Source organism: Abramis brama (assembly GCF_963993115.1).
Source record: "Abramis brama genome assembly, chromosome: 20".
Taxonomy (NCBI): Eukaryota; Metazoa; Chordata; class Actinopteri; order Cypriniformes; family Leuciscidae; genus Abramis; species Abramis brama.
The window spans coordinates 25,774,442-25,801,270 of NC_139982.1; the positions used below are offsets into that span (position 1 = coordinate 25,774,442).

Genomic DNA, 26,829 nt, shown 5'->3' on the forward strand with positions numbered 1-26,829 from the left:
TGCAACCAGGAAAGTTTGATGCTAAATACGCAGAGTAGAGTCAAGAGAGAGTCAAAAAGGTGTTAAAAGAACAATTTAAAGGTGCACTGGTGTTTCATAACATGTGTTTTTATTTCAAATTTGAAGAAACAAATAGCACATTCATTAAACAAGCCAAAAACTCTTAACTCCATCTTAAAATAACACCAAAGTTTAAAAGTCTAGAGTAATCAGTTTGTTTTTTATTTACAATTCCATTTTATGTGCTTTTCAGGCTTACAATGATAATTGATGAACAACTCAGCATGCAAGTACACTTAAAACTTGTAGAAGCAAGCAGTGAGGTTTGATTGAGGAGACGTGTCCAAAGAAGATTCTAAGAGCTAGCAAAATGTTATTGAATTCTTTTGAAATCTTGCCTTTTGCCTTTCAAAATCAGAAAAAGAAGAAAACTTTTGTCCATATTTCTGACACACTCACAACTTTGAAAATAAACTTGTTCCACCCTTGGTTAGTGAGTGTTTTGACTCAACTTTAAAGCTTTTAATATTTAGCTAGCAATAAAAAAAAAATTGTCTGTAAGGCAATCTTTGCACCACAAACAGGTTTTGTCTTTCCCTTTCTCATTTGTCTGAAACCTTCCATGACTAACAGTGGTCTCTACCAGAGACATCTAGACCATAACTATAATGTCTTGCAGCAACAATTTAGTATTTGGGATTTGGGTTACTGACAAAATTGTGTTCATTGTTTGAAGATGTTTCTCTGCTCATGTTGTTTTGCGGGGCAAGACATTTTTATGATGCAATTTAATGTTTAATCTTCTTCAAGAGAAATTACAGCTCATTATATGAATTTTATTGTAGGCTACACAATAAAGGTGGAAGTCTTTAGTCAGTGACCTTAATGGCAGTAAGACATCAGAAACATTTGTAATAACAAAATTAACATAATATTTTAATATTAATATAACACTAAAACTAATATAAAAGTGCTATGTAGATATGTGGACATGTTTTAAACATGATCCTCCAGACAGATGTCAGTCTGTGACTGTGTGTTTTAGCAAACATTGATTTTACAGAACAAAATCTGAGATATTGGATCACTAAGTTCAGTATAAACTATGTTTAAAACACAAACATATAAAGTATGTATCACTTTATTAATACCATCTTGTGGTTGTATTTCTCAGAATTTACAATACAAACATGACTAAGCACAAACTTTTTATATTCCAATAATAAAATGTATGACATTAAAGGATAATATGCACAGATATTACACCATAAAAACACCAACAATTAAATTACTAAAACTATTGGTGTGCTAATGGTTATTTATATACATTTGTCTGAAACTTTTCCACAACTTTGCATTTTAGGACAACAAATCAAAGGATTTACAATGACAATTGAAGATAGTCTTGACATCATAGGCTTCATGCAATCAGTGATTTATAGTGAGGACTGTGCAGGAGCACAATTTGTGGGGAAAAAGGAGAATATGATTTCTTGAAAAAAAGAAACCTTATGACACTTTGCCAGAATATATTTTGTCGGCTGTTTAAAAGACGTTTCTCCACTCATTAGTGTTGATTTGTCTCATGACACTGACAAGGTTGATGTCGCACTTTCTTCAGATGCTGAAAATGAAATTGAATGTTTAATGAGTGTACAATGAATGAAAAAAAGCAATCTTACTATAATTAATTTCATTTCATTCAGTGCTGTATATTTAATAAAATAAATCAAAACGTATTAAAGTACGTACCAGAAGCACTTTTTAGAATAGCCACTTTTAATGGAATCTAAAACCCAAAAAGACGATTGGTTGATTGACTGTTCAGTACTAAGCATATACAGTACATATATATATATATATATATGTGTGTGTGTGTGTGTGTGTGTGTGTGTGTGTGTGTGTGTGTGTGTGTTGTAGGCTTAGTACTGAACACACACACACACACACACACACACACACATATAATATATATATATCAGTTCTTGTCATACCTGCACGTCGTCTTTTCCATGCAATTACAGCAGCTGCAGCTCCAAACACCATCATCAGAGCCAAAACCGTCAGAACTGAAGGAAACACTGATTTAAATGGTTCCCCATGATCATACTCTGAAACATGAACCACAGACTCTGAGATTAACTTTAATTATTTTGGTTTTGATTGTTAAATTATGTTTTCTGAAAAATCCTATTACCCAAAGTGACGTGGAGTTTGTTGTCCAGACTGAGGTGTGTGGCAGAGCAGCTGTATTTGTGTTTGTCTGCACTGATCTCCAGACTCTTCCTCATCTGGTACGTCCCGTCACCATTGGGCAGCAGATCTCCTCCAGTGATCTCATGATCAGATACAGGCTGTCCATCTCTGAACAGGGTCAGGTTGATGTGACGAGGGTAAAATCCTGTTGCCAAACAACTCAAACGAAACCCTCCAGAGTCTGTGTTTGCTTTTTGAATTAATTTTACTCTGGGTTTTACTATACAAGAAAGGGGCAGAAAAAAGGAGATAAATGCATATCAGTGAATTTTACACCATTCAAAGACTGTCCAGAAGAAATCCCGTTTAATTTTTGCTTTGTTAAACTTAGAACACAGGACTTAAAAATATAAGCACTGTTAATATTTTTATATTATATTATATTATAAGCTAATTCTGCGTGATTTTAATACGTACCTATCTTTTTAACTTGATTCCGTCTTTTTTTTAAAGTACTTTCTCAGAGTTTTTATAGAAGCTGGGTAGTACAAATGCTCATGGCGCCACATGGACAGTTCCAGACGTGGTTTGAGCTCTTGCTGTGTGATATAAGAAGCTCCACTGTAATTAAATTTATAAGAAGTTCCACTGTAAGTAAATTTGCCATCAAGATAACTCATCTCATCTGTGGTGAATCCCTTGGAAGAACTCCTGGTGATCATTTGTCCTGGCTTGTCATTGTCCAGAAGTTCACACAGAATCATCTTTTGCTGAACCTTAAGACCTGCAGGGTGAGGCAAATGAGAACAGTGGGATATTCCCAAAAAATGTGAGGTTACCGAGCTGCACTATAGTACTGATATGACAGGAGTGTTCAACACAGTGTTTGTGGTTTTGTATTTCAAACAATATTTGAGATCATCTTTACTTACTGTCTGTAAGGTTACCACCATCCAGTACAATCCATCTCTCCTCAAAATCATCATACATAAAATTACTTATGATGCGAATATGTTGTGGGTCAATCACATCATCTTCATTTGTAGTATTTCCTCTTGGAACATATGTCCATGTCTAAGTTAAGTTGTCCTATACAATGTCATCCAACATCAATGTGGAACTAAATTCAGGAAATAGTGTTTTTCCTTTAATGTATGTTGAATGCAAACACAAAGAATGAGAACCTGTGGAAAAATAACAGTGTTTAATGGATTTTTCCAACTATTGAAATCAGTATGCTCCAATAATTTAAATACTGTGTAAATACCAGATTTAAAGCAAAAATAAGATAGATAGAAAGGAAAGAAAGAAAGAAATATTTAATGCCCTGTAATCCACTTAAGAAATTTGATTTAGAAACATGTTTATGTGTATTTCAAAAGTTGGGTACTGAGCCACAGGACAGGACAGGACATGCAGGGGGGGCAGATTTTTTCACTGCTGACTTGCATATAAATGATAAACTATTTAAAGAAATAAAAACCGAATATTCGCCTACATTCATGGCGAAATAGGCTACAAGTAGTGGGGAAAATCGTTCAGCATCGTTTAGTTCTTGGTTTTTTATGTAATTTTTTTTACATCCTACGTGTGAATTCAGGCACTACAAGTTGACAAACTAACCTTTACGTAGCAATCAATTGATTGAAATCTTACCTTTGGCAGTAACTGCTGGAACTGACAGTGCAAGCAGGATCAGAATTATAGCCATGTCTTGAATATTTAATGCATATATTTTGATCCTCAAATCCGTAAGTGAAACTACTGTATCTGTCTCCACTGGCTGTTTATTTACAGGCAAAACAGCAATAGAGCTCCTCCCTTTTCAGGAAAACACAAGAGAAGGTGATAATTCAGTGAGACATCCTGATCGTTAGACCAGTAGTGGCAAATCTGGCAACAAGTGAACGTGTTTCTGTGTTTAATGGCCTAAAGTAATCAATCATTAATTCAAATTAAACCAGTCACTGTATTCACACAAAAAGTTTTGTGTATATATGTGTGTGTGTGTGTGTGTGTGTGTGTGTGTGTGTGTGTGTGTGTGTGTGTGTATATATATATATATATATATATATATATATATGTGTGTGTGTGTGTGTGTGTGTGTGTGTTATAATTAATATAGGCCTATCATTTTTTTTTTTATAAACTTTTATCATGTTAATATAGCTAATCATTTGTTTCGAATCATAAGTGTTATGGGTGCTGAAAGAAAGAAAAGATAAAAATCACATAAACTTCTAAATGCATGGGCCCATTTTGACTTAAAATGCTGATCAATTATTTTATGATCATGGGAAAATAAAACAATAGACAATAAAACAATTCTTTAGACAGTAACGTGTGGTTAAACGTCATAAGTAAAAGTAAAAAATATATTAAAAATAAATAAACATTTATAAAATGTATATGTGTGTGTGTGTGTGTGTGTGTGTGTGGTTATAATTAATATAGGCCTATATTTTTTTTTATAAACTTATCTTGTTAATATAGCTAATCATTATTTTTTTTAAATCACAGTGTTATGGGTGCTGAAAGAAAGAAAAGATCAAGATATCTATCTATCTATATTTAGGTCTATCAATCCAAGATATTTTAATGATTATCGTAAAACATTAAGTAAACATTAAACATTTAGAAAACTTGAATTGATGTTTTTAGTGGTTTTTGAGGTCATTTTGTGAGCTGAAACATTTCTTTCATTTGAGCTGAATAAAAATCACATAAACTTCAAGATGCATGGACCCATTTTGACTTAAAAAATTAAACATTAGATATAGAAATATTTAAAATAATTTATATGTGAAATGATGTCACGGTTTGGGTTTGTTCATGTCATGGTTCCATGTCTGTCATGTGATTCCCTGTTTGTCATGTGATCCTGCCATGTGTCTTGTCATTGGTTAATTGTCTGATCATTGTTCACAGGTGTCCCTTGTCTTGTCATTAGTCTGTGTATTTAAGCCCTCATGTTTGCCATGTGCCTTGTCAAGCACTGTTGTGAGTCCTGTTCATGTTTCATGTTTGGTTTGTTTATAATAAACTGCACTTGGGTTCTCATTTACACTTGCCTCCAGTGGATCACATTACAAGTGAGCAAACAATTGTGAAGATTTCATTCTTTAGTAATGTGGTCTAATGTCATAAGCTAAAGTAAAACATATATTAAAAATAATGTATCAAATAAAATTTACATTGTTAATAAAATACTCACTAGAAGCATATGATTAATCATGGTTTGAAGCTATAAAATAAGTGTAAAATATTTAATATTGCATCATGAATTAAAATACCTTTTGTATTTATGTGAATCATCAGATCTATTCTATATAGACTCACTGAATGATTGAACATTCATTTCAGTTTTCGCCTCCAGTCCCATTACCCAGTGACGTCTAGTTTGTTGTCCATGATGACTGAGGTGTGTGGCCGGTCTTATAAATATGCATCGACTATTAATGGACTATTTGTAGCAATACAAAACAACTGAGCAAAGAATGTGGAATGTAAGTGAATAGCAATGAACAGATATAGTTAATATGTGTAAAACCAAGACAACAGTCAAGTTATAAACTATACCATATTACAAACATGTAACAAATGTAGTTTGAGTGACTGAGTGGAGCTCAGTCGTAGTGAATGGAGCTCATGGCGTGAACGCTAGGGATCAGCTGATAGCAAAGTGTAAAACATTGTAAATAATCTTAAGAGAAATATGTGCCATGTTTTCAGCGTGTGAATTTTAAAAAAAAAAATCTTTTCTTTTCAATACTAGAAACTGTAACACTTAAGACAAAGATGAATACCACATAACATCACATTTATTACAAAGTCAGAATGTAAGGCTAACATGCGAAACATGTGCAGACACAATATCGGACAATAACTGTCCAACATTCACAGCCTTCAGTGATTCAACACAACACATGGAAAACAACTTTCCTTCTACTTCACACTTCAGAGATGCACAATCCTATATGGTAAGGAGGCTTTTCTTTACACTGATACTGAATGTTTATTTAATAATGACTAAGAGTTTTATTTGTTTGTTGCACAGTGATTTAATTGTGTGCTGAATTCCCTTTTTCTTCTTTTAACAGTTTCCCTGCACAACAACACATGATGCTACATACAGCCATCAGTGTTATCAATGAAGAACACAGAGAGGATACGCCAAAAACAAGACTTTATTTGTTTGTTGCATTATTTATCAGATTACATATTTTTTCTACTGAATACATTTGTTTATATTGCTTATTTATTGTCTTTTTCAATTAAATGCTTTAAAATAAATTAAAAAATTGCATTTTCTGTGTTTTTTCCTCATACATTTTTTAAAACACAATTCAAACGCTGCTATAATAAAATAATTTTAGTGAGCGCAAATACAAAAAATGACTTAAATAATAACCTTGGGAACAACTGGATAAAATTCACTGCAAAAAGAAACAATGAATTCATTGGCTCCTACACTGGAAAAAGGGTGTACAGGATTTACTTTGAAACCATTTCTATTCAGACATTGCTAGTAAATGTCACCAATAATACAAAGAAAAAGCAAGTAACACACTGAATTAAACATTAGTAGAAAACTGAAATAGTATTTTCTTGTAAAATGTATAACAATAATCTTTTTACAGTGTATGGTGAAATACTTTTGGGATTTTAATGAATGGCATAAATGTCTACAATTATTTTCTTTACAGAAGCAATGAGATGCAGGCAATGCTATGAGCATATGTACAAAATGTTAAAAAAGATTTGTTTGTCATTACAAGATTGTATATGTACTGAGTTATTACTGTTACTATTTTTACTTTTTACAATAATCCAATCATCTTAATTTTACAGAGAGGTTCTTAGAGGTTCTTAGTTCATTCATTTACTTAATGCTTCACTCATCTGTGTAACTTCCTCTTGTGCTTCATGTGTTGATTTTGAGTCAGTGATTTCTTCAGATGCTGAAAATGAAATCAAATTTTGATTAGTCAACAGAATGTGCGAATGAAAACTAATACATTATTAAATTATAAAATAAATATAATATTTATAGCATCCAGTAATCAACTGTGATTGTAAACAATACATTTTACTCTTTACTGCACTCTGATGTGATAATAATACAAAAATAATATTTAAAACAAATTACTCACTCGAAGCAGAGGAATAATCACCTTTAGATGATGCTAGAACATGAAAGGAAGTTGAAAAGCATTAATAAAAATTATTTGAGGATATATCTAGGGCTGCGTCTGAAATCGCATACTCTCTTGAGTTTGTATACTTATTTTGAACAAAGCAACTTTGCAACCATTAAAAAAGTATGTTCTATATATAGTATGAGTGTAGTATGAATGTAATCTGGATCATGTGACCTGCCAGCGTCAGTTGAGTTGTTACACTGCATGCCATGCCATGCATACTCTTTTATTTTGGTACATACTTCTTTTGTCACATACTGTTTTTCTCCACTACTGTATAGTAAGGAAATATGCGACTTCGGATGCAGTCTAGGTATTTTTCATTCCTTCCAGAGTAGATCCTACCTGCTCGTCTCCTCCTGTATTTATATATGACGGCTCCGGTCCCAAACACCAACAGCAGAGCCAAAATCAGCACTGGGAGAATCACTGATTTAAATGGTTCACCAGGATCAAATTCTAAAAACAAACACATTAAAAAGGACACAAACAAATGACAAACAAAACTGGGAGATTTTATTATTTTCTCAAAAACAAAATTTATTTTCTCATTACCTAACTCAATGATCAGTTTGTTGTCCAGACTGAGGTGTGTGGCAGAGCAGCTGTATTTGTGTTTGTCTGCACTGATCTCCAGACTCTTCCTCATCTGGTACGTCCCGTCACCATTGGGCAGCAGATCTCCTCCAGTGATCTCATGATCAGATACAGGCTGTCCATCTCTGAACAGGGTCAGGTTGATGTGACGAGGGTAAAATCCTGTTGCCAAACAACTCACACGAAACCCTCCAGAATCTGAGTTTGCTTTCTTGATCAGTCTGACTCGCGGTTTCACTGTGGGAAAAAAGGTAACAAAGATATTATTTCAATTTATACTGGTCTGAAAAATGCTAAATGTAAATAACAACTTTTTTTTTTAACTTAGCTGCGAGTCAGTCATCATACATTTTCTATTGATTTGAGTCCTCCTTTTTGCAAGGTAACCCTTCAGTGTTTTGATGCAGAATGGCTGGTAAAAACGTTCATGACGCCTCATGCTAATTTCAAGATGAATATTCAGCACTTGGGTCGAGACGTTTAAATGACCCTGGTATGTGAAGTTCTTGTCAACATATCGCAACTCATCTGTGGTGGAGCCACTGACAGCATCTCGTGTGATCATTTGTCCCGGTTCACCATCATCTCTCAGTTCACACACAACCAGCCCCTGAAGGGCAATAACACCTTTAATGAAGAGATAAAGCTTTAAGGTAGTGTCTATTTAAAAAAAAAAAAAAAAAAAAAAAATCCATTACATGCTCAACCAAACAACAACATAATAATAATAATAATTTAAAGTATAGAATATTTCTATTAAAACCTACTCTTCTATAATACATACCATCAGTTTTGTTAACATTATTGGTTGCTATTGCCCATTTTTTCATAAAAGAGGACTGTATGTAGTCACTTATGGTGAGGAGAACATTTGAATTGAAAATATCATCTTCAGTTGTTGTATTTCCTCTTGGAATGAGAGTCTTCGTCTCTCCGTTATAGTACATAATTCTGATATCACCCAACATCGCTACATAGCTAAATTCAGGAAATGGCGTTTGTCCTTTAATGTGCGTTGCAAGCACCCACAAAGAGTGAGAGCCTGTGAAAAATAACAGGAAATTGTAAGCAACAACTAAAACAATTGATGTGTTTTTATAATTGTTAGCAAATGTTTGATGTATTTAAATTGAAATAAAAATTCTAAGTGTTGCATTGAATAAATTAAAACCAGTCAGTGACAATTCTCTCGCTCAAGACTCATTGTGGACAGCAAGCCAAAGCAGTTTAAATATTTACAGAAACATCTTTATAGAATCAGCTGTTTTTGTGCAACCCGGAAATTTTGATGCTAAATACACAGACTCCCGAGAGTCAAAAAGGTGTTAAAAGAACCATTTAAAGGTGTACTGGTGTTTCATAACATGTGTTTTTATTTCTAATTTGAAGAAACAAATAGCACATTCATTAAACAGGCCAAAAACTCTTAACTCCATCTTAAAATAACACCAAACTTTAAAAGTCTAGAGTAATCAGTTTGTTTTTATTTACAATTCCATTTTATGTGCTTTTCAGGCTTACAATGATAAACTGAAAGCACAAGGTTGTTCTATTTATACTGTATATTGATGAACAACTCAGCATGCAAGTACACTTAAAACTTGTAAAGCAAGCAGTGAGGTTTGATTGAGGAGACGTGTCCAAAGAAGATTCTAAGAGCTAGCAAAATTTAATTGAATTCTTTTGAAATCTTGCCTTTTGGAGCAGCTATTGGAAGCAAAAGCAGAAAAAGAAGAAAACTTTTGTCCATATTTCTGACACACTCACAACTTTGAAAATAAACTTGTTCCACCCTTGGTTAGTGAGTGTTTTGACTCAACTTTAAAGCTTTTAATATTTAGCTAGCAATAAAAAAAAAAAATTGTCTGTTAGGCAATCTTTGCACCACAAACAGGTTTTGTCTTTCCCTTTCACATTTGTCTGAAACCTTCCATGACTAACATTGGTCTCTACCAGAGACATCTAGACCATAACTATTATGTCTTGCAGCAACAATTTAGTAACTGTATTTGGGATTTGGGTTACTGACAAAATTGTGTTCATTGTTTGAAGGTGTTTCTCTGCTCATGTTGTTTTGCGGGGCAAGACATTTTTATGATGCAATTTAATGTTTAATCTTCTTCAAGAGAAATTACAGCTCATTATATGAATTTTATTGTAGGCTACACAATAAAGGTGGAAGTCTTTAGTCAGTGACCTTAATGGCAGTAAGACATCAGAAACATTTGTAATAACAAAATTAACATAATATTTTAATATAATAACACTAAAACTAATATAAAAGTGCTATGTAGATATGTGGACATGTTTTAAACATGTCTGATCCTCCAGACAGATGTCAGTCTGTGACCGTGTGTTTTAGCAAACATTGATTTTACAGAACAAAATCAGAGATACTGGATCACTAAAGATGTTTAAAACACAAACGTATAAAGTACAATTTAAAAAAAATACGTATCGAAAACACAATTATTTATCATTCATTTAACTGTTTAAAGATGTTTCACATCTCCATGACTTCCTGCTGTGTTTTATGCATTGGTGGTTATTCTACACTCTCTTCAGATCCTGAAAACAAAATAACATTTAATTTTCATTTAATAAGTGAGCAGAAAATGTTATGAGATATTGAAAACTAAATACTCACTTGAAGCAGGAGAATAATCACTTTTAGATGAAGCTAGAACATAAAACAGATTTTTTTTAATGACATGGTATCATAAAAAAAAAAATTCTTTTGGTTTTATCTTTTGCATCATGTCTATCACATCTTGCAGACTCATTTTAATTTTTAGATACCTGCTCGTCTCCTGTTTTTATATATGACGGCTCCAGTCCCAAACACTAACAGCAGAGCCAAAACTTTCAGCACTGAGGGAATCACTGATTTAAATGGTTCACCAGGATCAAATTCTGAAACAAACATGTTAAAACAGTCAGTATAATTTACATTTTCACACCTCAAGTATAATTTACATTTTCACACCTCATTACCTAAAGTGACATCCAGTTTGTTGTCCAGAGTGAGGTGTGTGGCAGAGCAGCTGTATTTGTGTTTGTCTGCACTGATCTCCAGACTCTTCCTCATCTGGTACGTCCCGTCACCATTGGGCAGCAGATCTCCTCCAGTGATCTCATGATCAGATACAGGCTGTCCATCTCTGAACAGGGTCAGGTTGATGTGACGAGGGTAAAATCCTGTCGCCAAACAACTCACACGAAACCCTCCAGAATCTGAGTTTGCTGTTTGAGTTAATTTTACTCTGGGTTTTACTATACAAGAAAGGGGCAGAAAAAAGGAGATAAATGCATATCAGTGAATTTTACACCATTCAAAGACTGTCCAGAAGAAATCCCGTTTAATTTTTGCTTTGTTAAACTTAGAACACAGGACTTAAAAATATAAGCACTGTTAATTCAAATATTTTTATATTCACATATTTTTATATTATATATTTATTATATTATATTATATTATATTATATTATATTATATTATATTATATTATATTATATTATATTATATTATAAGCTAATTCTGCGTGATTTTAATACATACCTATCTTTTTAACTTGATTCCGTCTTTTTTTTAAGTACTTTCTCAGAGTTTTTATACAAGCTGGGTAGTACAAATGCTCATGGCGCCACAAGGGCAGTTCCAGACGTGGTTTGAGCTCTTGCTGTGTGATATAAGAAGCTCCACTGTAATTAAATTTATAAGAAGTTCCACTGTAAGTAAATTTGCCATCAAGATAACTCATCTCATCTGTGGTGAATCCCTTGGAAGAACTCCTGGTGATCATTTGTCCTGGCTTGTCATTGTCCAGCAGTTCACACAGAATCATCTTTTGCTGAACCTTAAGACCTGCAGGGTGAGGCAAATGAGAACAGTGGGATATTCCCAAAAAATGTGAGGTTACCGAGCTGCACTATAGTACTGATATGACAGGAGTGTTCAACACAGTGTTTGTGGTTTTGTATTTCAAACAATATTTGAGATCATCTTTACTTACTGTCTGTAAGGTTACCACCATCCAGTACAATCCATCTGTCCACAAAATCATCATACATAAAATTACTTATGATGCGAATATGTTGTGGGTCAATCACATCATCTTCATTTGTAGTATTTCCTCTTGGAATATATGTCCATGTCTCTGAGTTAAGTTGTCCTACGACAATGTCATCCAACATCAATGTGGAACTAAATTCAGGAAATAGTGTTTTTCCTTTAATGTATGTTGAATGCAAACACAAAGAATGAGAACCTGTGGAAAAATGACAGTGTTTAATGGATTTTTCTATTTTTCTAACTATTGAAATCAGTATGCTCCAATAATTCAAATACTGTGTAAATACCAGATTTAAAGCAAAAATAAGATTTATTTTAGAAATAGGCTACAAGTAGTGAGGAAAATCGTTCAGCATCGTTTAGTTCTTGTTTTTTTATGTAATTTTTTTTACATCCTACGTGTGAATTCAGGCACATTACAAGTTGACAAACTAACCTTTACGTAGCAATCAATTGATTGAAATCTTACCTTTGGCAGTAACTGCTGGAACTGACAGTGCAAGCAGGATCAGAATTATAGCCATGTCTTGAATATTTAATGCATATATTTTGATCCTCAAATCCGTAAGTGAAACTACTGTATCTGTCTCGACTGGCTGTTTATTTACAGGCAAAACAGCAATAGAGCTCCTCCCTTTTCAGGAACACACAAGAGAAGGTGAGTAGTGGCAAATCCGTTAGACCAGTAGTGGCAAATCTGGCAACAAGTGAACGTGTTTCTGTGTTTAATGGCCTAAAGTAATCAATCATTAATTCAAATTAAACCAGTCACTGCATTCACACAAAAAGTTTTGTGTATATATATGTGTGTGTGTGTGTGTGTGTGTGTGTGTGTGTGTGTGTGTGTGTATATATATATATATATATATATATATATATATATATATGTGTGTGTGTGTGTGTGTGTGTGTTATAATTAATATAGGCCTATCATTTTTTTTTATAAACTTTTATCATGTTAATATAGCTAATCATTTGTTTCGAATCATAAGTGTTATGGGTGCTGAAAGAAAGAAAAGATAAAAATCACATAAACTTCTAAATGCATGGGCCCATTTTGACTTAAAAAGCTGATCAATTATTTTATGATCATGGGAAAATAAAGCAATAGACAATAAACAATTCTTTAGACAGTAACGTGTGGTCAAACGTCATAAGTAAAAGTAAAAAATATATTTAAAATAAATAAACATTTATAAAATGTATATGTGTGTGTGTGTGTGTGTGTGTGTGTGTGTGGTTATAATTAATATAGGCCTATATTTTTTTTTTATAAACTTATCTTGTTAATATAGCTAATCATTATTTTTTTTTAAATCACAGTGTTATGGGTGCTGAAAGAAAGAAAAGATCAAGATATCTATCTATCTATATTTAGGTCTATCAATCCAAGATATTTTAATGATTATCGTAAAACATTAAGTAAACATTAAACATTTAGAAAACTTGAATTGATGTTTTTTGTGGTTTTTGAGGTCATTTTGTGTAGCTGAAACATTTCTTTCATTTGAGCTGAATAAAAATCACATAAACTTCAAGATGCATGGACCCATTTTGACTTAAAATGCTGATCAATTATTTTATGATGTGAAAATAAAACATTAGATATAGAAATATTTTAAATAATTTATATGTGAAATGATGTCACGGTTTGGGTTTGTTCATGTCATGGTTCCATGTCTGTCATGTGATTCCCTGTTTGTCATGTGATCCTGCCATGTGTCTTGTCATTGGTTAATTGTCTGATCATTGTTCACAGGTGTCCCTTGTCTTGTCATTAGTCTGTGTATTTAAGCCCTCATGTTTGCCATGTGCCTTGTCAAGCACTGTTGTGAGTCCTGTTCATGTTTCATGTTTGGTTTGTTTATAATAAACTGCACTTGGGTTCTCATTTACACTTGCCTCCAGTGGATCACATTACAAGTGAGCAAACAATTGTGAAGATTTCATTCTTTAGTAATGTGGTCTAATGTCATAAGCTAAAGTAAAACATATATTAAAAATAATGTATCAAATAAAATTTATATTGTTAATAAAATACTCACTAGAAGCATATGATTAATCATGGTTTGAAGCTATAAAATAAGTGTAAAATATTTAATATTGCATCATGAATTAAAATACCTTTTGTATTTATGTGAATCATCAGATCTATTCTATATAGACTCACTGAATGATTGAACATTCATTTCAGTTTTCGCCTCCAGTCCCATTACCCAGTGACGTCTAGTTTGTTGTCCATGATGACTGAGGTGTGTGGCCGGTCTTATAAATATGCATCCACTATTAATGGACTACTTGTAGCAATACAAAGCAACTGAGCAAAGAATGTGGAATGTAAGTGAATAGCAATGAACAGATATAGTTGATATGTGTAAAACCAAGACAACAGTCAAGTTATAAACTATACCATATTACAAACATGTAACAAATGTAGTTTGAGACTGAATGGAGCTCAGTCGTAGTGAATGGAGCTCATGGCGTGAACGCTAGGGATCAGCTGATAGCAAAGTGTAAAACATTGTAAATAATCTTAAGAGAAATATGTGCCATGTTTTCAGCGTGTGAATTTAAAAAAATCATCTTTTCTTTTCAATACTAGAAACTGTAACACTTAAGACAAAGATGAATACCACATAACATCAGATTTATTACAAAGTCAGAATGTAAGGCTAACATGCGAAACAACGTGCAAACACAATATCAGACAATAACTGTCCAACATTCACAGCCTTCAGTGATTCAACACAACACATGGAAAACAACTTTCCTTCTACTTCACACTTCAGAGATGCACAATCCTATATGGTAAGGAGGATTTTCTTTACACTGATACTGAATGTTTATTTAATAATGACTAAGAGTTTTATTTGTTTGTTGCACAGTGATTTAATTGTGTGCTGAATTCCCTTTTTCTTCTTTTAACAGTTTCCCTGCACAACAACACATGATGCTACATACAGCCATCAGTTTTATCAATGAAGAACACAGAGAGGATACGCCAAAATCAAGACTTTATTTGTTTGTGGCATTAATTATTTGTAATTATTTATCAGATAACATTTTTCTACTGAATACATTTGTATATATTGCTTATGTATTGTATTTTTCAATTAAATGCTTTAAAATCAAAAAATTGCTTTTTCTTTGTTTTTTCCTCATACATTTATGAAAACAATATTCAAACGCTGCTATAATAAAATCATTTTAGCGAGCACAAATACAAAAAAAAAATTACTTAAATAACCTTGGGAACAGCTGGTTAAAATTCACTGCAAAAAGAAACTGAATTCATTGGCTACTACACTGGAAAAAAGGGTGTACAGGATTTACTTTGAAACCATTTCTATTCACAAATTGCTAGTAAATTTCACCAATAATACAAAGAAAGAGCAAGTAACACACTGAATTAAACATTAGTAGAAAACTGAAATAGTATTTTCTTGTAAAATGTATAACAATAATCTTTTTACAGTGTATGGTGAAATACTTTTGGGATTTTATTGAATGGCATAAATGTCTAAAATTATTTTCTTTACAGAAGCAATGAGATGCAGGCAATGCTATGAGCATCTGTACAAAATGTTAAAAAATATTTGTTTGTCATCACAAGATTGTATATGTAGTTATTACTGTTACTATTTTTACTTTTTACAATAATCCAATCATCTTAATTTTACAATTGGAAGAGGTTCTTAGTTCATTCATTTACTTAATGCTTCACTCATCTGTGTAACTTCCTCTTCTGCTTCATGTGTTGATTTTGAGTCAATGCTTTCTTCAGATGCTGAAAATGAAATCAAATGTTGATTAGTCATCAGAATGTGCGATTGAAAACTAATACATTATTAAATTATAAAATAAATATAATATTTATAGCATCCAGTAATCAACTGTGATTGTAAACAATACATTTTACTCTTTACTGCACTCTGATGTGATAATAATACAAAAATAATATTTAAAACAAATGACTCACTCGAAGCAGAGGAATAATCACCTTTAGATGATTCTAGAACATGAAAGGAAGTTAAAAAGCATTAATAAAAATCTAAGGATATATCTAGGGCTGCGTCTGAAATCGCATACTCTCTTGAGTTTGTATACCTATTTTGAACAAAGCAAATTTGCAACCATTAAAAAAGTATGTTCTATATAGTATGAGTGTAGTATGAATGTAATCTGGGTCATGTGACCTGCCAGCGTCAGCTGAGTTGTTACACTGCATGCCATGCAATGCATACTCTTATTTTGCACATACTTCTTTTGTCACATACTGTTTTTCGCCACTACACACACACACATACATACATGCATACATATACATATACATATACATATATATATATATACACACACACATACACACACCCATTTAAAACAAAATACTCATTAGGAGTTGCAGAATTGTAAATAAAAATATACTTTGGTTTGATCTTTTGCATCACATATATACTAGACTTTAGATCCTACCAGCTCTTCTCTTCCTGTATTTATATATGACGGCTCCAGTCCCAAACACCAACAGCAGAGCCAAAACTATCAGCACTGGGAGAATCACTGATTTAAATGGTTCACCAGGATCAAATTCTGAAACAAATATGTTAGAAAGGTCACAAAAATATTCGAAACAGAGTTCTGTAGTGTATGAATGTGTATACATACGTACACACACACATATACATACACACATATACATACATACACATATATATATATATATATATATATATATATATATATATATATATATATATATATATATATACACACATATATACACACACACATATATATATATATATGTTTTTTTTTTTGTTTTTTTTTGTTTTTTTTTAACCTCCAGTTACCCAATTCAATGTCCAGCTTGTTGTCCAGACTGAGGTGTGTGGCAGAGCAGCTGTATTTGTGTTTGTCTGCACTGATCTCCAGACTCTTCCTCATCTGGTACGTCCCGTCACCATTGGGCAGCAGATCTCCTCCAGTGATCTCATGATCAGATACAGGCTGTCCATCTCTGAACAGGGTCAGGTTGATGTGACGAGGGTAAAATCCTGTTGCCAAACAACTCACACGAAACCCTCCAGAGTCTGAGTTTGCTTTCTTGATCATTCTGATTCGCGGTTTCACTATGGGAAAAAAGTAAATAAATACGTCATCTTCTAAACAAACCAAACACACAAAATATTTTTGTATCACAATACTTGCTTGTCTAGTCATCGCACCTTTTCTATTGACATGATTTCTCCTTTTTTCAAGGTAACTCTTGAGTGTTTTTATGCAGAATGGCTGGTAAAAACTTTCATGACGCCTCATGCTGATTTCAAGATGGAATTTCAACAATTGTGCTGAGATGTTTAAATTACCCTGGTATGTGAAGTTCTTGTTAACATAAAGCAACTCATCTGTGGTGGAGCCACTGACAGCATCTCGTGTGATCATTTGTCCCGGTTCACCATCATCTCTCAGTTCACACAAAACCAGCCTCTGAAGGGCAAGAACACCTTTAATGAAGACATAAAGCTTTAGTGTCTAATCATATCACCATTACATGCACAAATCTTTTTTTTCTTCTAGATATTTCACAATCATAAAACAAATCCTACTACTTTATTGTTATCATTTATTATTATCTAAAGTGTTCAGTCTTGAGCAGTACTTACCATCAGTTTTGTTTAAATTATTTTTTGCAACTACCCATTTATTAAAAAAAGATGCTTGTATGTTGTCACTTATTGTGAGGAGAATATTTGAATCAAAGACATCGTCTTCAGTTGTTGTATTTCCTCTTGGAATGAGAGTCTTCGTCTCACCGTTATAGTACAGAACTCTGACATCATCCAACATCATTACATAGCTAAAATCAGGAAATGGTGTTTGTCCTTTAATGTAAGTTGCAACCAACCATAAAGAATGAGAGCCTGAAATGAATTTTTAAAAAAAATGGAAAGTTAAGATGCTGTCACATTTTGATGTGTTTTTCTGTTCTGTTAATGAACCGTATGAGTATCTTTGTTAATCTTCAAGCCTGTTAATTAGTTCAGTTCCATGTTTCTATGGTTACAATTGATTAGGTCCTCACTCCTCAGTTCAGGTGTGTCTAGTTAGTTTCTCCCTGTGTTTGCTGTGCATTTAATAAATACAGGCAAGCAGATGGACTCAGAATATAAACATAAGCTCATATTTATTTTAGTATCAACAATCTATAAGGTGTTTCATCATGCCTGACACCTACGTGAACACATGAACACAGTCATGGGGCACGTTCAAGTTCAAAACGGTGCGCAACGTTTTGCTACGGTTTCCGGGTTGAACGTCATGTTTCCTGGAAACGGCGTGCACCGGTGTGCAACAGGGTTTGAGATACGTTTTCTCTTGTTTGGTGGGTGTGTCAGAACTGCAGTCCAATCAGCAGCAACATGTATATAAAGCACACGGTATTAAAGTGAACTCGCACAATGGGTTCAAGGAAAGTAATTTACAAATGTGTTCGATGCAGCTCCACTGTCTATGTGCAGCTCGGTATACGCAACAACTGAGGATATTAGAAGACATGTTTGTCGTAAGTTTTATTGTAAAAATATAGGATATCAACATAATGTAGTTGTTTATATTTTTAGCTTCATTGCAGGTGTATGACATTTGGTATAGAAATAAACAATGGTAATTAAGTGCTTTTCCTAAAAATGAGAAAGAAAATACAGGGTATTAAAACAGTATGAACTACAAATAAAGTCAGTATGTGAGGCTAAATAGATGTGTTTTAGTCTGAATTAGGTAAGATGTGTGCTTCCATTTCAGTTTCAGAAATCCCTTCTCTCTTTTGTTCTGGGCGGCAAGTGCAGTTACTGTAACATCGGGCATATTTTGTAGTATTAAACACATATTTATACCGACTTCATCAGGCTCCGAAAATTCTTCACAAAGAACACAAAGAATGGCCTTCTCAGCTGCCATAGTTGCAACTCTTGCGTCATCAGAACAGTGTGTTCAACGCATCACCGTTTCTGTTTAAAAAACGTTGTGCAACGTTTTGTCGGTGCTGAACGCAGCCATGCTCTTCAAATGCTATTGAAGACAAGTCCTGAAAAGTGAAGCCAAAGTGTCTTGATCGCCCCCCGGTGGTTGGTCCCAGTATAGATCATAAACCCCGCCCGCCCCATGAAGTCTAATTGACGTGATGGAAACTAAAACAATCAAATTACACTTCAAATAAAAAAATTCCGAAGATGTTTTCTGTAATTTTAGGTTGTTTTTATCACGTTGATGTAAATTTAAGTGTTTGTTTTTTTTAAATAAGTTTGTTCTTAGTTTGTTATTTGATGCTATAAAAATGGGAATGTGACATTATGATTGACAGCTGTGATTGACAGCTTCATTCATTCATTCATATGATATTGGAGCTTCAGCTTTCATTTCTACATGTCCATAACTGTTTATTTCACACTGGCATAATGAATTGGGCTGGGTTTCCCTAAACCTTCTTAACGCTACGTCGTTAGTTACACCTTAAACATACAGTATGGAATTTTTCGCCACTAGGGGTCGCTAACCTATTTACAATAACAAAGGCGTAGTTTGATGACGCAACACATGCTAAGAATTATGGATCTTGTCGTCAACGTCAAGCCGGCCGTTCTAATAATGTTTATGGATGACTGAATACATCGATGCTTTTATCATGACTGTGATATGAAGCAGTTCGGGATTGCTAAGAGACAGCTATCAGCTCCAAACGCGACGCGAGCTCCCGCAGATATAAAAGGAATATGGACATTTCATTCTACCGAACTACACGCAGAATTACTCACAGGTCAGTTTATTAGACAAATTAAACTTGTGAGGTAACGCAGCGCTGTTTCACCTGGTCTAACATTACATTAGCACACTAAACTGCATTTGAATGTGTTGAAAAGTAACGTTATGTGTTAGTTTGTCTGTATGAGACTAGCAGTAAGCTAGATCAACATTAGAATAACATACAGATCATATTCTAACATTTTATCATTGTTGAACTATATAACATTGATTAGTTTTATGTAAATGTGCTCACCTGTTTAATAAAGTACATGTAGAAGCGGTCGAGGTCTCGGACGTGGAGCTCTCGTTTATATACTGTCTATGGGAGCTCTCGGCATCTCGAAAACACCGCGCTGATATTGATTCTCGTTTTAGTTCTCCTTTTTTATCCAAAGTCTGCTTGCCATGGTCCATAATGTTTGAACGAAACAACAACAGCGTGCAAATAGACATTGCGAACTCCACAGTTGTCTGCGTCTGTCGCTTTGGTTAATCAGAGGGCTCTGCTCATAGCTCTGGTTACCATGGCAGTACGAGCGGAAACCATAGGCGGAAACCAGGGACAACGCGGATATGACGCCATTGACTGCGACAAAACGGAAATAAAGAAACGTGCCGTGTCTAAAAATTAAATTAAAATTTCTCCTGGTTTGAAAGTTGTTGGAAACAGTCGGGATAATGTAAGTACACAACTAAAAAAAATATATAACGTAGATATAGTGATTTTTGCTAATTTTAAAGCAAAAAAGTTACATATTGTGCCTTTAAGCTGTACCTTATCGTTAATACTTGTTTCCCGAAACGTTCTTAGTTAAGTATACCTTCTGTAAGTCATACGTTCGGAAGGTTGGTCTGGACCACTCTTAGCTTTACCTTATCACTGTTGCAGGTCTATATGAATATAATTCTGAAGTTTTAATACACCCAGACAATGTTCAATTAGGCTAATTCCAGTAGTTTCATGCAAAGAATAAAATTTATTGTTGTTAGATTTTTAATTATATTATTATACAATATTATTCATTTAATAATGATTAAAGACATGATACAAAACATGGTTAAAGAGCGCTTGTAAAGGCCAGTGAAAGCATAGGCTACTGTCAGTTAAGTCCTATTCGGATGCTAATATTGTTTCTCATGGGCTCGTACGGTATTTTAAACATTTACAGGGGTAAGTCGGTGAGTTTAGTGTCGTCCCAATCCATAATATCAGTGTTTTTTCTCACCCAATCCGCGTAAAAATCCCTGGCCAAATTAGTACCTACTGTTTTTTGACAAACAGGTCGTGTGGGAATTTAATTGCTGTCTGAATCCATATCTCTGAGTTTCCAATTCAAAATCCACTGTTTAAATCCTTTTTGATCACTGCCGAGCACCGTATGTAAGATGTACACTTTTATTACTGAAATGATGTTTTATTAACAAGGTTCGGGAGGAGCACGTTCAGATAATTAACACAAGTGGAGAGCACAGCAATCAATGGTAAGAGGTGTATATACACTCAGCAGTCTCACCTCATTCCATTGACAGTTTTGCAGCATCCCTCCACCACCCCTTCTCCACGCTTCTAGTCCTAAGCACTTACATATGGGGGGAGTACTCTGGGTTCGGGCCGAACTCCAAGCTCGGAGCCCTCCCCCCGGACAGCACGCCAAATACGCATTAAACTTTACTCCCTCAAATTATATGTAAGTGTGAACTCGTGAAATGCTGGAAAGTATTTCCAAGAACAATATTTCATCGCAGCTCCACCTCAGCAAACAAAAATGGGAAAGAGAAGAAAGCACATAAAAAAAATTAAATGGTTATTATGGCAGCAATATATGATACAATTTAAAAATATGTAGGCTAGGCTATTATAGTTTGGATTTTTTTTTTTAGAATATCCCATTAGTCCTAATAAATGCAATTTCAACTTTTTCTGAAGTGCTTCTTTTATAAAGAACACCGCTTTCTCACATAATGCAGTGAAACAGCCCCTGCACAAGAGAATACTTGATTCTCGAGCCATCGATATCAACCAATTCAGCAGCATTGCCACGGACAGCACCGGGTAACGTTGCACGTAAGAAGGTATATCTTAAGGCTTCCTAAGGTATGGTTCGGGGAACACGCCAAGAAATGGTATACCTTCAGTTAAGTTATACCTTAAGAGTCTTCGTAGCGCGCTAAGAGACAACGTTATCGGGAAACCCAGCCTTGTTCTACAGTAAACTGTACGGTTTTAGCGAGAGGGCGGGACCTTGATATCGCGGCTCCACTACACACTCACTACTGCGCAGAATCAGGTCCCAAATCTGCGCAAGATGTCAGTGCCATATTAGGACTATGGCGGCTTCACTTTTCACCAATGGAAGAGAGTGAAGAGTCCATCTATTTTTACAGTCTATGGTGTATAGCAGTGTCGTATGTAACTTTAGATATGGCCCCTAAATTTGCAAATATCGAATGTTCAATGTCAAGCCAACTTATGTCAGTATTTCTCTGGGAAATGCTTAGCATGAAACTGTGCATTACATATTCTGAGGGATTTCACAGGGAAAAAGAGAGAGAAAATAATAATAATAATAATAAATATAGTTAATTAAACAAGATATTATTCCTCCCCTCAATCCACCTTATTAGAATATAATGTTGATGTATTAAAAAACACTGTTAATGAAAACACAGGCATCAAACGAGGAAGCACAATGTCTGCAACAGTGTCTAATTTCCCTGAAATCTTACCTTTTGAGACCACAATTGGAAGTACAAGCAGAAGATAAAGAAGATGAAGAATTTTGTCAATATTGCCAGAATACTTGCAGTCAGAGCTCGATTGTAAATTATCAGGTTTGAAAAGAAAAAACACTTCAGCTGCTATATACCATTTTTGAAGTGAGTCTATTCACTGAGCTAACCTCAAACAGGCCTTGACTTCTGCTTTCAAATTTGTCTTGTGACATATCTAAATGTTATCATCTACCACCAGAAGAAATAGAATTATGGACAAAACATTTAGGTCTCAACCAGTGAATTATAGCAGGAGTTGTGAAGCATATATTAACTATATGCAAAATACTGGAAAAGTAAATATTTTTTCTTGGGAAAAAAAAAAAACATCTGACAGTTTATAACCATAGAGTGGTGTTTATCAGAACAATGCATCAAAATATCCTCAACCAGCTGTTTTTGTACAACCAGGAAATTTTGATGCTAAATACGCAGACTCTCGAAAGTCAAAAAGGTGTTAAAAGAACAATTTAAAGGTGCACTGGTGTTTCATAACATGTATTTTTATTTCAAATTTGAAGAAACAAATAGCACATTCATTAAACAGGCAAAAAAAAAAAAAAAAAAAAAAAAAACCTCTTAATTAAATCTTAAAATAACACCAAATTTTAAAAGTCTAGACTCTAGAATAATCAGTTTGTTTTTTATTTATAACTCCGTTTTATGTTCTTTTCAGGCTTACAATGATAAACTGAAAGCAAATGGTTGTTCAGTTTATATACATATTGATGAACAACTCAGCATGCAAGTACACTTAAAACTTGTAGAAGCAAGCAGTGAGGTTTGATTGAGGAGACGTGTCCAAAGAAGATTCTAAGAGCTAGCAAAATTGAATTGAAGTTTACAAAAAATGGCTTTATTGAATTCTTTTGAAATCTTACCTTTTGGAGCAGCTATTGGAAGCAAAAGCAGAAAAAGAAGAAAACTTTTGTCCATATTTCTGACACACTCACAACTTTGAAAATAAACTTGTTCCACCCTTGGTTAGTGAGTGTTTTGACTCAACTTTAAAGCTTTTAATATTTAGCTAGTGTAGCAGGAAGGGTTATGACCCTCCTACTTGTTATGGTTTGGCCAGAGCCATAGAGTTTGAATATGTTTGCCTTACTGTTATCTATAAGCTAGTGTGCACCAAAACAAGGGCAAAATTCACATTTAGAAGACCAAACCCAACGTTGAAAATGAAAATCAGTTTCAAGTACAGTAAAATCAAGTAAAGTACAGATACTCAGAAAGTGTACTTAAGTAGGCCTACAGTACTCAAGTAAATGTACTTTGTTACTGTCCACCTCTGGATGTTTTACACAATAAGGATATATTCCCATTGGGTTGTTGGGTTTTCATGTTTAATGGGAACTTTAGACATAATGATTTCTATACTGTACAAACTGTGTTATCCCCTAACTCTAATGTAACAGTTATGGGTATGTCATCTACGGACATCTAATATTATGGACATATTATCATGGTACAGTTCAGCCTATTATTGATTTTTATTTCCACTTCCCTTTTATCCAAAGAGATATCTGAACTATTTGCACTGTATTTATCAACGGGAAATACATCATGCTAAAATAATCTGGCATAGGCTATACTGTGGCTCACATTATTGGGGTTGCTTGCAGCAGCACGAATTACGTGACCAGCAACATACTTCTGCTTCAAATATTGTGCGTAGTTAACAGTGAGTGGTGGTTTCAGACATTATTTTATTAAAGTGCATTTGTCAGTGCCGCACTCATACTGACTCTTATTCTGCCTGACAGAAAGAAAAGCTCGTAGCTTACTGAAGGCGGAGCGTTTTGACCAATCAGATGAAAGGGGCGTTTCAGCACCGCCCACATGTGCAAATGAAATATTGAACCCATAAACCGATTTGTAAACCACAAACGAAAAATGAAAAATCGAGCCAAAATCTCATTTTTCGTTTTTTAAAGGTGCCGTAGAATGGATTATTTTATTATTTTATTATGTTTCCTGGGGTGCCCTTATAATGTTAGTATGTTTTTTAGATCAAAATTTGTTATAATTTAGAAATAAAAGGCATATTTCCTAGCCTGATTTCATCACCTGGTTTGAACACTCTGTTTGAAGGGGCGTGTCTGCTGTGAGACTTCAGTGTTGTTGCCCACTGCTGTGATTGGCTGACATGCTTGCATATGAAATATCTGGCATTACATGTGGACCTATCTGGAAAACTTTTACTATTACAGCTATTATACGTTTTTACTATTACAGCTATCGGGATTAACGAATCATGAGAAGTTTTTTAAGTATTTAGATCTATTCCAGCATTGAGCAGATGACAGCCTGTTGATCGCGTGAATGAAGATCTTATCACTGCAATGCGATTTACTGATGCATAAACAGTGTTGAACGACTTTGAGAGAAAGATTATCTGTCTGAACTTGAACAATTACACATCAGAAATTCACATAACCCACTGGTTCTTCAGAGGCTCGGATGAAGGAGCTAAAAAAATATTTTTGTGTTCATTTGTAGTTACATCCAAACTGAGCAACTGCCATGCTTCGTTCGCTCGTTTGCAAGCCACGATGTCTCTCGAGGAAAAAAAAAAATATCGCGCTGGATCTAGATAACACAGTGTAAATTATCGTTAATAAAATCACTTCTTACCGCTTGCGGGAATATAACGTTAGTTGAAATTGCCCCCTTCGTCCGTTTGAGACGCCGAGAGAAGCCTGGCTGCTTGATATTGTTCCAGGTTAGAAAAACAGTCCGTGGTGAAATGGGCAGAGCAACTTTCTTCGAATTAAACTGTAGCGGTATCCGATTATAGATAGATTATAGATAGATCTGCCATTTTCCCTATGATCCTCGCTTGTTTCTTCACCTGCAGAACTTCTGATGATTCGGCTGCGCAGTTCCGCCTGGCACTGAGCATGGGCTGGCATATGCAAATTTTTAGAGGCGTACATATTAATGATCCCAACTGTTGCGTCACAGTTGGTGTTATGTGGAGATTCGCCTGTTTTTCAGGGGTGTTTTTCAAAAACGAGATTTAAATAAGAAAGAGAAAACTATGGTGTTTGAGACTCACTGTATGTCATGTCCATGTACTGAACTCTTGTTATTTGACTATGCCAAGATAAATTCAATTTCACATTCTAGGGCACCTTTAAACTAAACTAAAAAACTAATAAACGAGCTGGTTTTCATTTCTCGTTATTCCATTCCAAACAGGAAATTAAATGAACAAAAAGTACACGGACCATATATATATATAAATCTTTAAGCAAACTCACAGACAAATCATCTAGACGGTGGGCCATTTTGATTTGATAGTTAACGTTACCCAGCAGCTGTCGAGTCTGGATAATGTTTTTAATTTGGCTGTATGAGCAATTCACAAACAGATTAACTTACCGGTTGTTTCCAACGGCAATTGTTGCAAATGAAATTAAATCTATTTTTATACTTTAATGTGCAATAATTGCCGTTGGAAACAGACAGCTGCTGGGTAACTATCAACTACGAGATAGACGGACTCTGCCCACTGCCTAATCTTGTTTTGTTTTCATTTGTTCTTTTCAGGCTTGTGTTTTAGCTATTCCTGTATACAGGAAGCACATTGTTCTGTTTACCTAATAAGTTAGCTGTTAAAGGTTCCTTCCAGTTACACTAGTTAATCTGTGATCTTCCATGTAATTTGTTTCTTTTTGATACTGTCATTGCTAATGCTTTGTCCAGTTTAATACTGAGTAAGTGAAGAAGCAGGGGTGCAACTTGATTGAACAAACTGATGTGCAAATTCTAATTGCAAGCACATTGTAAAAAAAAAAAAGTCTTTGTAAATCTTACCTTTAGGAGCAGCAACTGGAAGTAAAAGCAGAACGAGCATAAGAACTTTGCCCATTTTGCTGGCGTATGCTACTGCTACAGTAAAGACGATCTGACAAAATGCGATCTGAGGCACTCACGCTAATAATTTCTGTTCCATTCGCTTTATTGGTCGCCCCGCCCACGCAATGGTTTCGTGAATATTCATGGTAGCTCCACCCATTGGAACCAAATATTTCATTTCATTTCATATTTCAAATATTTAATGCGATTTTTTTGTATTATGTTTTAATGTTTTAGCTAGACATACAGTTTACTTTTAACCATCACAATATTGAGCCTGCATTCTGATTTGGAACGAAGGGAATCTCGAATGTTAAAATTTACAGTG

General features: G+C 34.3%; 4 protein-coding genes and 1 pseudogene across 6 annotated transcripts in view; all 5 read right to left on the reverse strand.

Moving 5' to 3' along the window:
• LOC311071012 (class I histocompatibility antigen, F10 alpha chain-like) overlaps positions 1-652 on the reverse strand; it is an 18,440-nt pseudogene extending 17,788 nt beyond the window's left edge. Inside the window, exon 1 of the transcript XR_014609531.1 lies at positions 583-652. The product of XR_014609531.1 is annotated as a class I histocompatibility antigen, F10 alpha chain-like (transcript). The remainder of the gene's footprint in view (positions 1-582) is intronic.
• Positions 1-12,682, reverse strand: part of LOC311070897 (hereditary hemochromatosis protein homolog) — a 24,290-nt gene extending 11,608 nt beyond the window's left edge. Inside the window, exons 1-8 of one of the 2 annotated variants that reach the window (XM_084095007.1) lie at positions 12,535-12,682; positions 12,007-12,261; positions 11,553-11,858; positions 10,989-11,267; positions 7,743-7,856; positions 7,350-7,382; positions 6,620-7,157; positions 6,429-6,506 (exon numbers count right to left, since the gene is read on the reverse strand). In XM_084095007.1, coding sequence (XP_083951133.1) covers positions 7,075-7,157; positions 7,350-7,382; positions 7,743-7,856; positions 10,989-11,267; positions 11,553-11,858; positions 12,007-12,261; positions 12,535-12,589 — 1,125 coding nt within the window. In that variant the 5' untranslated portion in view covers positions 12,590-12,682 and the 3' untranslated portion in view covers positions 6,429-6,506; positions 6,620-7,074. Of the gene's footprint in view, positions 1-6,428; positions 6,507-6,619; positions 7,158-7,349; positions 7,383-7,742; positions 7,857-9,458; positions 10,563-10,641; positions 10,675-10,793; positions 10,908-10,988; positions 11,268-11,552; positions 11,859-12,006; positions 12,262-12,534 lie in introns of those variants that run through there. The other variant, XM_084095008.1, reaches the window with a different exon arrangement.
• LOC311070906 (uncharacterized protein) lies at positions 1,127-3,995 on the reverse strand. Its single transcript, XM_084095020.1, has 7 exons — positions 3,853-3,995; positions 3,129-3,380; positions 2,674-2,980; positions 2,198-2,476; positions 1,995-2,111; positions 1,753-1,789; positions 1,127-1,624 (listed from the first exon to the last, which is right to left on the reverse strand). The coding sequence occupies exons 4-7, from the start codon at positions 2,289-2,291 to the stop codon at positions 1,618-1,620; spliced, it is 255 nt and encodes an 84-aa protein (XP_083951146.1). The 5' UTR covers positions 2,292-2,476; positions 2,674-2,980; positions 3,129-3,380; positions 3,853-3,995; the 3' UTR covers positions 1,127-1,617.
• On the reverse strand, positions 8,314-9,748 carry LOC311070397 (uncharacterized protein; the record flags this gene model as incomplete). Its single annotated transcript, XM_084094223.1, has 3 exons — positions 9,690-9,748; positions 8,779-9,036; positions 8,314-8,621 (listed from the first exon to the last, which is right to left on the reverse strand). The coding sequence occupies exons 1-3, from the start codon at positions 9,742-9,744 to the stop codon at positions 8,314-8,316; spliced, it is 621 nt and encodes a 206-aa protein (XP_083950349.1). The 5' UTR covers positions 9,745-9,748.
• A 2,484-nt stretch (positions 12,683-15,166) lies between the features above and the next one.
• Positions 15,167-26,514, reverse strand: LOC311070901 (class I histocompatibility antigen, Gogo-A*0501 alpha chain-like; the record flags this gene model as incomplete). Its single annotated transcript, XM_084095015.1, has 7 exons — positions 15,167-15,852; positions 16,045-16,077; positions 16,539-16,655; positions 16,916-17,194; positions 17,291-17,569; positions 17,729-17,986; positions 26,460-26,514. The coding sequence occupies 7 exons, from the start codon at positions 26,512-26,514 to the stop codon at positions 15,770-15,772; spliced, it is 1,104 nt and encodes a 367-aa protein (XP_083951141.1). The 3' UTR covers positions 15,167-15,769.
• Positions 26,515-26,829: the final 315 nt, after the last annotated feature.